Here is a 13,228-nt window from a genome sequence, read left to right as displayed (position 1 = left end):
CCACGACGGCACTGAGGGGGCCGCCCGCGCGGGCCCTCCCCGGCCTCTTTCTTCCCATGATGATTCAGAAGGACAGCATCTCGCGTTCCACAAGACTCACCTTCCAAGAAGCGGTGACGGGTTGAAGCGAGAGCGTGAGGCATGTCTCGGCTTCAATGGAAGGGCGGGGGGGGATTGGAAAGAAGGCCCGACGGGCGTTTGTTCGCTTCAACACACCACCACCATCAGCAAGAGAGGGAGAGAGAGAGAGAGAGGGGGGGCTACCTCCGCAGGATGGGATGTGTCGTTGGCTAGACCTGTCTCTTGTCTTAAACCTTAACAGAGTGATGGAATCATATGTGCCAGAAAAGAAAAGAATCGCTAGCCTTTGGAAAACGTCGGTGGGGACTCGCGGGCTCCCTTTCTGAAATGTCACATTCGAACAAAAGCTTGAACAGCTTAGCCGCCTGCTAAAGACGGACCGGTCTCACACCGAGGCACGCGAGGAATGTTGTGGCAGCAGTTCTATTCTAGAGAAAACCCATGGGTGCTGTTGTACACTTTTTTTGGTTGTTGTGTTGTCGTAAAAAGGAGGCCCGCATTCCATAGAAAAGCCTCCCTAACGCGAACGAAGAAGGAAAAGAAAACTCTGTGTCCCTTGCACCTCTCCCTAAATGGACGGACCAAACTGCCAGACTGCGTTGCTCGTCGTCCCTTTCCGCGGTTAAGAAAACTTTTAATCATACTCTCGCCTTCTCGCCGCTCGTGACTACGCACCCTTGACCACTTCGTACTTCGTAACGCAAAAATTTTGAAGAGCGAAGGAAGAGGCTGTGGCCAAGTCGAAGGTGCTGATCGCGAGGTGCAGTCTTTTCCACATTTCTCGTTTCCCATGCCTGCGCTGTGACGAAGCGAGAACCGCATAGATGATGAAATTGATATGGGCAACTGTCGCAAAAAGAGACCAGAACTATAGCGACGAGGCTCTGGCGGGCGAGCCATTTTGGCTTCGTGCCAGTCTATAGAATCGCAATTTCCAGCTCGAGATTCGACATACCCGAGGAAGCAAGTCGGTTTGCCTAGGTGTGTATCTAGGGTGTGTGCGGAAGGGCCGCTTTACCACTCGTACTCGCCGGTAGCCTTGTGGAAAACGTACTCCTTGCCGTTCACCGTAAGGACACCGTCCTTGAGGATACACTTCCACTTGTTCTTGACGCGCTGGACCTTGTCGTACATGCAGAGCATGATGTGGCCCAGACCCTCGTCGTCGACTTCGTCATCATCCTTATCCTCATCAGGGTCGTCGAGATCCGAGTTGATTGCATCTTCGTCAAGCTCATCATCGTCATAGCCATCGTAGGGGGCAACGCCATGTTCCTTGCCCTTGGAGCGCGAGGTGGCCGCGGCCTTGTGTTTCGTAGCCTCTTGGAGAGGCAGCATAAGACCGCCACCCTCCATGCTCTTTGCGTTGGCAGCAATTCGCGCATGGATCATGCGATCAATGTCGACGCGGCCGAGCTCACGCTGAGTGCCGTCAGCGTTGCGCTGCATCAGGACGCCTTCGAAGTCGAATTCATCATCGGCGCCATCAGTCTGCGAGGGGTTCACGCCAGGCTGACCGTTGCTTGCAGGCCGCTGTTGTTGGCCCTGCGGCTGGGGTGGGCGATATTGTTGCTGGGCAGGCTGGCCGGGCATTTGCGGCATGGGAGGCTGGCCGGCGGGTCTGTTTGTAGCAGAGGACTGAATCGCGTTGATTGAGCCGGCACCCTTCTCGCCGAACTGACCTCTGATGTGCTGGGCAGCGCGGAAGGCAGCCTGGTTGCTACCTTCCTGTTGAGACGGGTTCAAGGCAACATTCTGAACGCCAGGCTCGGGCTTGATGTATGGTTCCTCCTTAATAGCAGGGTTTCCGGGGGCAGGACCAGGAAGCGGAACGCCTTGCAGAGGCAGCTGAGGACTCAACTGGGCCTGCGAGTACTGGGCGGCTTGCGGTGGGGGTGCGGCAGGTGCGGGTGCCGGAGCAGCGGGGGGTGCAGCATCTGGTTTGGGATCCCATGGGAAGCTTGCGACCTCGAGTTGCGATAACTTCTCCTGCCAGCCCTTCTTAAGTTCCTCCAACACGTTCTCGTCTACACCGCCCTCCTCGAAATCGACGCGCGATGAGTTGATTACCTCATTGATAATCTGCTCGTAGACGTTGCCAACGGCGTTGTTGGACATGTTGGCGTTGGTGGGCGGGTTATCACTCGGCTAGCGGAGGAACGTCCGGTGGTGTCTCGGTGAAGGTTGCTGATGCTATAGCGAACTGATGGATGACTGCGGTGTCACGGGTACCGGATCGGAGTTCCTTCTCGATTCTTGTTTCTCGGTTGAATCGATGTCGCAATTGATAAGCACCAAACTGGCTGGGTGTGCTTCCTAGATTCCAGGTTTTGGTTGATTTGCCGATGGAGGATCGCTTGCCTGGTCCACCACTCTCACTGCCCAGAATGGCACGCGCACGCAGGGAAAGGAAACTGCAAGCCTGGTATTTGTTTTTGTGCGATACGCTCTCGTCGGAAATGTGAGGCTCGGGTCGGGGCAGGACGTCTTGTTGGGGCCCTGTTTTCGGCGGTGGTTGTGTATGGGTCTAGGTTGCCTTTGTTCGGTAGATTTCCTTTCGACGTTGAGAGAACGGGCGCTTGATATTAGTCAGCCTCAGCACGTTAGGCGGCAGCGGCAGCGGAAAGGCTGAGGATCACCCGAGCCCCACTAAACCGATTATCTTGGGTGAATTGGATAGAAGCTGATAACGCGATAAGATGGCATCTGCATGGATTATCGGGAACGCGGGGGAGAAGGAGGGACCCTCCACTTGAGCCCCTGCCTTCTAAGGTATTTTCACTGCAAGGTACCACGACCCAAAAATTGAAGCCTTCACGACACTTTCAATGATGCATATTGAAAAAAACCCCGAGTGTTTTTTTTTATTTTTTATAGTATTTGTTGCGAGAGGCATCTTGTTACTTAACCGATGCTGCAATCTCGAATACGTGAAGCACGTAGCTGTAAACCGCACAATTCCATTCCCCAAGCAAAAAATTACAAATCCCCGTTCTCCAAAGCCGAAACAGCTATCAGTGGTGGTATCGTGTGCCGCAATTCATGACCAAGCAATTTCATTTCCCGTCGTGGAGAAGCTCTTTCGTGCCACGTAGAGTCGGATGCAAAAAATCCCAAACTCCTCGCTGAAGATGAACCCCAACCCGCTAGGAACCCATGACCGACAAATGCCAGAGGGAGATATACCTACATTTGTTGACGTCGTTGTACCGACATTCGCCAGGCTTGGTCAATGAGACGTTTACCGGATGGTCATCTGCTTGACCATGTCTGCCTTGGCAGAGGAGCCGCTGCTACCCACGCCAGCGCCAGCTCCGGCCTTCTTCTCGAACACCTTCCAGAACTTCAAGCTCTCGTCGGCAGCTGCGGTAGCAAGCATCTGACCGTCGGGGCTGAGGCAGCTGTGCAAGACCCTACTCTCATGCGCAGGGATCTCAACGTTGCGAACCAAAGTGGGGTAGCTCCAGATGCTGAGAGAGTTGTCAGGGAAACCACTGGAGCTGACAATCTCACGGTAGTGAGGGCTCCAGCGGAGGCTGGTGACCTGGGAGCCCGTGTCGATGCTGTTGACGCGAGCACCGGAGGTGGAGTTCCAGAAGTGGATGTGGCGATCGTACGAACCACCACCAGTGGCCAGAAGGTTCATGTTCCACGGGCACCAGGCGAGAGCCTTGACGGCGGCCTTGTGGTTGGTCTTGGTGAACTTGGGGACCGACAGAGAACGGGCATCCCAGATGGACACGAGGTTGTCGTTGCCGCCGGTGGCGAGCTGAGCACCATCGGAACGCCACTCGAGACCACAGACTTCAGAGGTGTGCGAGACGAGCTCCGCAACCTTGTGCTCCGCAATACGGACATCGTGGTTGAAGACGAGGCCACTGCGGGCGCCAGTAGAGAGAAGGTGCTTGTTCCAGCCCATGACGCCAACGCGTGTGTCATGGCCAAACATGCTGCGGACCTTCTGACCCTCAGCAACGTCCCAGATCTGGACCTCACCAGTGCCGAGGCCGACGCCAACGTATGCGCCATCGCCAGACCACTTGACGCTGCTAACGTAAGTGTCAGCGCTGGTCTCAAGAAGACAGCTAACGCTTCCCTCGTCGGCAGACCAAACATAGACATTGCGCTCAAGACCGATGGCGACCTGGTTGCCGGAGCTCCAGTCGAGCAGGTTGAGGTAGTAGTCATCGATAAGTCCGGGGGCGTCGAGAACACGCTCAGGGGCTGTAGCGACACGACGACGGAACTGAGCAGAGGTTGCAGTTGCAGGCTTGAGAGGGCGATTGTACTGCTGGCGAAGGTCGATGGGCTTCGAAGATTCAGGGGGCGCGGGCTTGAACTGAAGAATGCGAGTGTTGAGGCTGACACCACAAGCGTTGGCGAGGGAGTCTTGGTAGGCGACGGTGTTGGGAGAAGGGCGGGAGTAAGTGACAGGCTCTTCCTCGTCGATATTCAGACCTTCCAAGGCGGCGATGGCGTCATCCGTAGCGGATGAAAGGACATTGGAGGCCTCGTTGGCGCTCGACTTGGACTTCTTGTCAGGCCTGTCGAGCTTGCTGCTTCCGGCGTTGGCAATGGCAGAGCTGGCGCCGCGGTTGGGAATAAATCTGTCGGCACCGTAGTTGACGGTGGTCTTGGCGGTCTTTTGCCTCAGAGAGCCCTTCTTGGCCTTGGAGCTGGAAGGAGTCTTGATTCCGGTACCGGTCAACGTGAAGTCAGAGACGCCAAGCTCAAGGGCTTTGCGGGGGGTGGAGACGCCTCTGGCAATGTTGGACTTGGGGGAGTCGCGGTGAGACGACTTGTTGGTGGTGGATCTTGCGAGGTGTGCGGTGAGGTTGCCACTGTAGGTGGGCTTGCCAGTTGCCCGGTAGGTGTCATTGCTCGACTGCTTCTCAGGGGTGAACGGGGAAGAGTTCAGGTTTGCTGAGATGGAGGTGGTGGAGTGCTGACGGGGAGAGGGGGTCAAAGGCATGCGTCCGCCAGCGGTACGGGAAGAGAAGAGCCCCTTGTGGGACTTGATAGGAGTCGATACTGATGCAGTGGCCATGTTGGATACTGTATGCGTGTGTGGTGTGTGGGATATCGTAGCAACGATGTGTAAGTCTCCAACGAGGACAACGAAGTCCGTCGAAGGAAGAGGTATGAGTGTGAGAGCTCCGAATGTCGAACGAGCTCCAAGAGACTCTAGCTAAAGGTTCCTGGATTTGTGTTGTTTGTTAGTATTTTGTCGTTGTTTTAATTGTTCGAAAAGTCGAAGTGGTGCAGTCGCAAGAAGTGCTCGAAGTCGATGGGGCGATCAAATGGCCGATGACAGCGATGAGATCTAGCGGACTTGATTGTTCTTGGAAACAGAGGTTTGATGGAGAGAATCACCAAGCTCAAGAGCTTGGATCGAGAGCGATTGAGGAGGTTTGAGGAGGTTTGCGAAGTGATGAGGTTGGGTACAGAGAAGAGATGTCTTCAAGCTGGTCAGGAGCTCTCGACCTCTTTTATTTACTTTGTGCCCCACCATTGTTGCGGCCGGGCAACGACGCTCGGGCCATGTTCACCTAGAGGACGGTGGTGGATGTCACGACTGACAGAGTGGAGCCTCTGACGCCACCAATGACAGACTGCACCAGCGGTGGACGGGCAGTCAGTCACGAGCAGCAAATTTTTGAGGGCCGGCTGCTGCCGTCAACCGGGCTACCCAATTAGAGGAGGGGCCCCTTCCCTGGCAGTTGCCACGACAGAGGTGCAGCGCCTGCGCAATTGTGCAGGGTGCGGCATTGGTGCAAACGTGCCCAAAATTAATAGAGGCCTCGGATTGTCAATGCAGGAACATTTGACCTCCACCATCGCAGCGTGCGACGGCAGCGCCATCTCGTTATCGCCTGTCCACTATCTCTATCGAGATTGCACTCGCGCCTGCACCCTCCATCCGAGTCCCCCATCCGCATCTGCTCTTGCCTCGTCTCTGCGAATCCGCAACCTCGAACAGAGACGACGACAAAACACGACACGACACGACACCAGGCGACACTGCACTACCCACTGTGGTGTCAACCTCCTCCAAGACTCCTCTTCCTCGCTGTCGGCCCTCCACCTTCGTACCCGCAGACTTCAAGGCCTGCGAATCCTCGTTGCGACCTCGGCCACGATTGGGATGATTTTATAGCACTCGAGAACTCTACCCTGTCCGCTCACCATGGCTCAGCCGCAGCCTCAACCAGGAACTCCAGTGCCCTCTTCACAGTCTCTTTTTGGCGTCCCGACGAACCAGGCTCTACCAGCGTCGTCCTCTTCTTCGACGCCATCGCAGCAGCCGACGCCGTCGCCGATGGACCAGACTCCAGGTTCTGCGGCATCAAGCAACAATACCTACATCATGCCCAACTCCCCTATTAAAAACAGAGGAACGCTAGATGGATACCGACCTCGAATCACGAGGACCCTAGGCCAGCGCCCTGCCTGTCTCGTCAATGCCTCCGTCACCTACTGCGGCAACAATCAGATATACGCTTTTGGAGGCTTTGACCAATACACCGATGAGGTGTACAACCATGTTCTCAAGCTGGATTTGATCAGCCATCAATGGAGCCTGGTAGACAACTACGGCGATATCCCCGGTGTGCGTATGGGTAAGTAATTGCAGCTTTCATCCCGCTGCCTCGTCGTCGCCTAACAATTAACTGCAGGCCACACGGCTACCTTGTACCAAGGCGACAAATTGCTTGTCTTTGGCGGCGAGAACGAGCACAGGACGTATCTTTCAGACCTGATAATGTTCGACTTGAAGACGGCACATTGGACACAACCGCAGGTGACGGGCCCCGTTCCAAAAGGACGAGCTAGGCATGCCGCTGTTCTCCACGAAGACAAGTTGTTCATAGTCGGCGGCATAACTGGCCATGACAATTACGTGCTCGATGATATATGCTACCTCGACTTGAAGACCTTCACATGGTCTCGTTCCTGGCGGTTCGTGGGGCGCTTCGACCACTCCGCTTACATCTGGGGCGACCGAGTCTGGGTCTTCGGCGGCCTCTCCGAGGACATGGACAAGATTGGAGATTTGTGGTGGTTAGATCTGAAAGGCAGTCCAGCCTTCGAATCTTCTCCTCATGTCGGCATCTTCGACCGACAAACAGGCACAAGTCGAACAGTCGGCTCCCCGAGACAGCCATACACACTATCCCATCCTCCCCCAGCCGTCGGAGCCTCTGGTTATGCCGCCAACTCTCGCACCCAACAGGTCAACCCGCCATCTTTTCAACTCAAGACGTTCGCCCCGATGGCACCTGGAACGATCTCGTCTTTAAAGTTTGTGTCCGGCCCCAACATACCCTCTCAGGGTTCTGGGATTCACTTTCATGTCTACTCGTCAGGTGCACTACTTGATTTCGTCACGCCATCGACAATCATCACATCTAAGGAATGCTCACTGTCGGCCTTAGATCTCCCAACACTAAGGTGGCAAAAGCTCGCCGAAGGTCGTGAAATATTCAAAAACGGGTACCGCTGGCACTACTGCACGATGAATGAGGATGGCACGAAGGCGTGGCTCCTCGGATGTCCCACCGATCCTGCCGCAGCCGACCTTGGCCCTAATGGTTTCGAGGAATATCTAAGGTGAGCTGCACCGCTCCTCATGAGCCGGATACCATACTGACTGTGACTAGTGATATTATGGAGATGGATCTTCGTCGGTACGGCTTTCTTGGAAGTAATATCTCTTCCGAGCCGCGCACAGAATCCAGGCCAACTACGAGAGTCATAGACCAGCCGTCCAAAGGCCTTGGTGCCGACCTAGCCAAACTTTTTGACCAGCCTCCAGAGACAGGCAGCGGGACCGACTTTAGTATCACCGCGTCAGAGGGCGATTATGAGGACGACGATATGATGAGCCGAAATGTCAACGCTTCAGCAGATCAGAACTGGCTCGCCCCTGATGCACCCACCTCACAGCCTATTCACGTTCACAAGCTTATTCTTCAGGCTCGCTGGCCACACTTTGCCCGCCTCTATAACTCTCAAATGGCTGAGTTTCACACGAAGAGAATGCATATTCCGGAGCCCTACACTGTTGTGAAAGCATTTCTCTACTATCTCTACACAGACAGCATTCACGGTACATCGGTGAATGAAAGTGGCGCCACCACCGAATTGTCTGATGTGGCCGGGCTACTCGTCATGTCTAACATCTACGGAATACCACATTTGCGGTTACTCTGTGTGAACCGGCTGTCGAAGGAGCTGGATGTCGACCATGCCTGCATCATCTGGCACTGTGCTGGACTTGCCAATGAGGATTGGCTGCGGAAACGTGCGGCACAATTCTGCCTCCTACACTGGGGCCGGATAGTTCGAACTCAGGGTTTCCTTCGCTTGCCGCGTGCGGCACTGGTCGAGCTATCACAGGAGATAGACATGGAGGGGCGTGTTGTTGGTGGCGATGAGCTTGAGTACGTTGGTGGTTTGGCTGGCACCCGCTTCGGCGATGGATGCTCTATTGTCAGCCGAAAGGAGAGCATCAGTAGCAACCACACGCAGCTTCTGGACAGCGAGGCCGATGACGAAGACGGGATGGAGATGACATGAGTTTTGCCATGAAGCCAAGTCGATGGATTTACACCAACATGGGGTGGTTCTCATCGGGAAATATGAGAACATGCGTCTAGCTAGGCACTGCCTGTGCTGCGGTTCGACGGCTTGCAATTGACGACGGAGCGGTTCACGTGGGATCACCAATGGGGCGCATGGGTAGTTGTTTATCGCATATGCTGGTGTTGGGTTTGCTTGCCTTGTTCATTCTTTATTCAAGCTGCTTTACAGGAGGGACACGCGCTGGAGTTGAGGACCTGTAGACGAGATATCCCATACATCAATGTCAGCACTAGATACGATTATTGTTCTCTTTTGCGAGAGCTCAATCCATTCAGTCTATTTTTTTGATAAAAAAAACTTCGCAACATACAACTTCAACTTTTCCCAACCAGTACCCGTCGTACAACGCCCGCATAATCACATTCATCAACCAACTATCCTTGCCCTAGCTACAAACGCTGTCGAGGGGAGATCGCCATCCCAGAAAAGGAGGCCAGGCCGCTTAATGACCCAAGTTCTTTGTAAAAACAACCATCCAGCCCTTTTTTCTCCTCGTCATAGTCCAAACTCGTAAAGACCCGTCAGGCCAATGTTCGTTCTGCACTTCATGCAATTCTTTTCTTCCCTTTTGCTTATCCTTCTTTCCTTCGTTCGTATTCCTGGACAACATTCTGTGCTTCCGGGAAATTGGGGGTTACCAGTAGCAACCACAACAGTGGGAAAAGGTCAAAAAGACACCCCGACATGAGGTTGTCAACTATTGACAAAGAAGACTGAAGCGCTGGGAAGTCGAGCAGCACTGGTGTCCTTCCATTGCCCGTAGCTGTCTGTCCCCAGTCGTCTCCGAGGCTCGTATTAATTCTAGAGGAGGGTGTATCGTGGTCGGTCGCAAAACGTCACTGGTAAGTCTATGAGGGTATAAAACGGATAAGAGCAGACTTGGTCGAGCTGATAATCGACCGAAAATAAAATGTCCGCGAAAGCAATCAAACGCCGCACGATATGCTGCAAACCGACTCCGTGGGAACGGGTTTCTGGTTGGACGCTTCCAGGCCCCAAGCCGGGATGTTGCTGAGAATTCAATAAATCCCCTTGACCGTGGCAAAGTTCAGTACCACGTGGGGGATGAATCGATCGGGGAAATCCCGCCAAAACGACGTTGCCGCTGTGCGCCTACATCATCTGGTCCTCGCCGATCCCAGGAAGGTTTGACATGGAATTCTCCATGAGACCCGGTAGGCTAGTGAGGTTCTGGAGCCCCGCAGCCAGGAACTTGAAGTCGGGGTTGCACGGTGCGGAATGTCCTTTGTGCTGTGCTTCGGGTCAGCCTCGGCGTCTTGCCAGTGCGATAATAGGGCACAACTAACGTATTTGAGACCGTTCAGGTTCTTGTAGCGCTTGCCACACACATCGCAGGAAAACGGCTTCTCCTTCTCCATGCCCAAAGTGCCAGGGTAGGGTGCACTGGTTTCGGGGTTGACGATAGAGAAGGTTCCGTCGCCGTTTTCGTGCAATTGTTGTGTTTGGTGGCCGTGAGTTTTGTGGTACCTGTTTGAGTCATGGTCAGGCACAAGTTCCACACCAATAGAGTCATTACAAACTTACTTGAGGCCATTCTGGTTCTTGTACGCCTTTTCGCAGCCGATGACGGGACATTTGAATGGCTTGTGCTCCTCGGGAACCATCATTGCGCCAAACTTCTGGATAAGGGCCTTGTTGGCAGGGCTGTTGGGCTGGCTTGGATCGAAACCCATTCCAATAAGGTGCTGCTGAATAGCCCGTTGCTGGTTGCTAAGTGCGCCGCCAGGACTATAGAGGTGCTTGGCAGGATCATTGATGCAGAACTCGGGGTTCGTGCTGGAGTTGCCAAAGTTCACATCCCCAAAGTTTGACCCATTCAGCTCCATGTTGCCGCCCATTGGCATGCCGGGCAGATCCTCGTCCATGTCATCCATAGACTGCATCTGAGAGTTCTGGAGAAAACCGTTGTTCGATCGTTGCTGCTGAGGCGTTTGCTGCGTGGTGAGCGTGGGCGTGTTTACGGAGGAAACGGTGGGGTTGTGCTGCAGGCCAAAGCTCGCGGCTGCAGGCGTCGCTGGCTGAGATGTCCGCAATCCTTGAGTGAGGCCCGAGGCGTTGACATGCAACTGCGGTCTTTGCTGTTGACCGAACATTGTGCGAGTTTGGGACATTGTTCGCTGCTGGGTCTGGCTGTCGTCCATTTCCATGTGCCCAAGCGCGTCATCCATCTCCATGTCGCCGACGGTCTCCATCTCATCCAAATGTGACATTTGGCTCTGCTGGCCCGACATGTTTTGCTGGCCTAATTGCATGCCGATGCCTCCGATGCCGCCACCCAGGTTCGAACCCGGACGGCTCTGTTGGCCGAGTTGAGACAAGGAAGCCGTATTTTGTTGCTGAGTCTGCGGTCTTACACTGCTTGCTCTGGAAGACGGTTGTGTAGACATGACCGAGAAGGGCGCATTGCGCGCAGTATTCGGGCTCGGCTGAGTATGCGACTCCTCATAATGCTGAAGAAGATCGTGCAGGTTGGGTAGGTTGAGGCCGCAGCAGGTGAAGTCCTTCATGAAGCTGGCCTCCAGCTTAGGCAAGTACGAGCCGGAGTGGAAAGATGGCGATGCCTGGTGAGCGAAGGGCGAGGTGCCGGCCATGGCAATACTAGCGCAACAAAATCAGCGATCTATTGTTCTGTAGGAGGTGAGGGGATATTGTATTGCCCGAGTCTCACGAAATTTGTGGTTTTGGCGACGCCGAGGAGGCGCGTCTCTTGAGGAGTAGACAGGATTAAACTTACTCGTCGCGAATGAAGCTACCGAAGGACATGGGGGCCCAGCTGGAATTGCCACCCATCAGGCTGCCAGCAAGACCGAGACTCTCACGTCTTTGGCGGTTGACATGATCGCGATTGGGGTTGGCCATAGAAATGGGCTTGGGGCCAGCACTGACAAAGGAGTCCTGACGACTCCGACCCATGGCCGAATCCATGGCGGGGCCAGTGGTCATATCGATGCTCTTGGTCGGGATGGGAGGAAAGTTGAGGAGTTCGTCGGGCAGCTGGAAGGGATTTCTTTCGAAGCTGGATTTGGCGGGGACAGCTGAGGGGGAGCGTGAGAGATCGCGAGTGGGCGTGGCGATGGTGATTGGCTTGCACGACCACACGCTTGGACGGGAATCAGGCACGTCAAAAGAGTCGGTGGGTGTGAGGGGTTGAGGGGAAGGCGAGTTGGGGGTAAGAGAGGTTGAGTTGGAGGAGCCTGGTGAAGGAGAAGCGAAGGCGTTGTCAGAAGCAGACGAGGACGCCGACGCACGATAACTAATATTATCGGCGCTGGCGCAGTCACTTGTAATGGGCGTGCGCCTGTCTTGTCTGTTGTGGGCGGCGGCGGTGGACCGGTTGGACGGGTCCTCGGTACTTGTTGGGTTTAACCAGCGAAAGGCGCTCCTCATGTCAGCTGGGAAGTAGCCGTTGTATTGGGTTAGGTAGGGGACCGTGGCACCCAGAACGTTTCTCGACCCTTTTTGTGGGTAGTTATTAAATCGGGCTACCTGCTGCAGCCGGCGGATGCGCCCCGAAAAAGGAGATCGAGTCCGGTCTCGACTAGCAGTGAGTGTGATGCAGATGGGAGGGGTTTATTCCGTGTGTGAGGAGCTGGTGTTCCTGGTTCTTGCGTTGCCGAGTAACTTTTTTTTTTTTTTTTTGGTTACTCTCTCGATCTTTTTGTTGTCGCTGCAGTCGCAAAAGGTCAACTGCGTTTTGTGAGGAGGACTCGACAAAAGGTATATGGCCGTTGTGTACCTGGTCGGCTGCTGGAGAGTTTGGGCCAATAAAATAGTATGCGTACCAGAAGCACTGGGCTGCTGGCAATTCACCGTGGGTGACCGGGGAGGCAAATAAAGGTGGGCTGGGGGGCCGATGGGGGCGACAACGGGAACGTCGACGACACGACGACGACGGACACGACGGAAGAGAGACGGCTCGGTATTGGTAATGACCAGTAGATTCGGATCGAAGGCCGGCAGAGGCGATTTCTTAACCAAGGGGCAACACGTAATGGAGGCACGCAAAGCCCTACGGTTCTTAGCGTCCGGTGTTCGAGGAACTAAATCCGACCGGCGGCGGCAGTGTTGGTGACAGCGGAATTGTTCCTTTGCAAAGGTGCTGCGACTCGACGGTAGGTCCGATTCTTTGATTGTGTCTTGTTGAGGAAGAAGAGAGGGCCCATCGATAGTTTGAGATGCTATTCGACCAGGTCGCAGCGGTCCAAGGAGAGGATGATGTATGAGGTTGCGTGGACGACGACGCTGTTTGTTGTGATTATAAGTGGTCGTCTTATAACCGGTTCGTTGCAAGGCGGTAACGAAGATATGCTGCTCGTACGTGGGGTAGAATGATCGTAATAACAACAAAGATGTATGTGCAGTCTGTCAAAGCTACGAGGGGGCCAGTCCAAGTATATATGATTTGGAAAAAGCAAACCTCGGGGTAGGTAGGAGTGGAATGCGAGAAGGGTAGGGGCGACGGGATGGGGAAGGGGTTAAG

The 13,228-nt window shown here is 54.6% G+C and overlaps 4 protein-coding genes across 4 annotated transcripts; 1 reads left to right on the top strand and 3 right to left on the bottom strand.

Moving 5' to 3' along the window:
* Nucleotides 1-1,095: 1,095 nt before the first annotated feature.
* toa1 (Transcription initiation factor IIA large subunit) lies at nt 1,096-2,199 on the bottom strand (the record flags this gene model as incomplete). The annotated part of the gene is made up of 1 exon (XM_037325077.1): nt 1,096-2,199. The coding sequence occupies one exon, from the start codon at nt 2,197-2,199 to the stop codon at nt 1,096-1,098; it is 1,104 nt and encodes a 367-aa protein (XP_037176294.1).
* Nucleotides 2,200-3,322: 1,123 nt separating this feature from the next.
* Nucleotides 3,323-5,128, bottom strand: slp1 (WD repeat-containing protein slp1; the record flags this gene model as incomplete). Its single annotated transcript, XM_037325076.1, has 1 exon — nt 3,323-5,128. One exon carries the CDS (start codon nt 5,126-5,128, stop codon nt 3,323-3,325), a length of 1,806 nt encoding a protein of 601 aa, XP_037176924.1.
* Nucleotides 5,129-6,268: 1,140 nt separating this feature from the next.
* On the top strand, nt 6,269-8,661 carry ACBP5 (Acyl-CoA-binding domain-containing protein 5; the record flags this gene model as incomplete). Its single annotated transcript, XM_037325075.1, has 3 exons — nt 6,269-6,701; nt 6,759-7,692; nt 7,743-8,661. 3 exons carry the CDS (start codon nt 6,269-6,271, stop codon nt 8,659-8,661), a joined length of 2,286 nt encoding a protein of 761 aa, XP_037176923.1.
* A 1,179-nt stretch (nt 8,662-9,840) lies between these two features.
* Nucleotides 9,841-12,135, bottom strand: SFP1 (Transcription factor SFP1; the record flags this gene model as incomplete). The annotated part of the gene is made up of 4 exons (XM_037325074.1): nt 9,841-9,978; nt 10,035-10,215; nt 10,273-11,346; nt 11,483-12,135. The coding sequence occupies 4 exons, from the start codon at nt 12,133-12,135 to the stop codon at nt 9,841-9,843; spliced, it is 2,046 nt and encodes a 681-aa protein (XP_037176664.1).
* Between the last annotated feature and the right edge of the window lie 1,093 nt (nt 12,136-13,228).

Source organism: Colletotrichum aenigma (genome assembly GCF_013390185.1).
Source record: "Colletotrichum aenigma strain Cg56 chromosome Unknown KSG_Cg56_contig06, whole genome shotgun sequence".
NCBI classification, from domain to species: Eukaryota; Fungi; Ascomycota; class Sordariomycetes; order Glomerellales; family Glomerellaceae; genus Colletotrichum; species Colletotrichum aenigma.
Note: the sequence above shows the minus strand (reverse complement) of the source record. Positions and strands in the feature narration are given on the sequence as shown.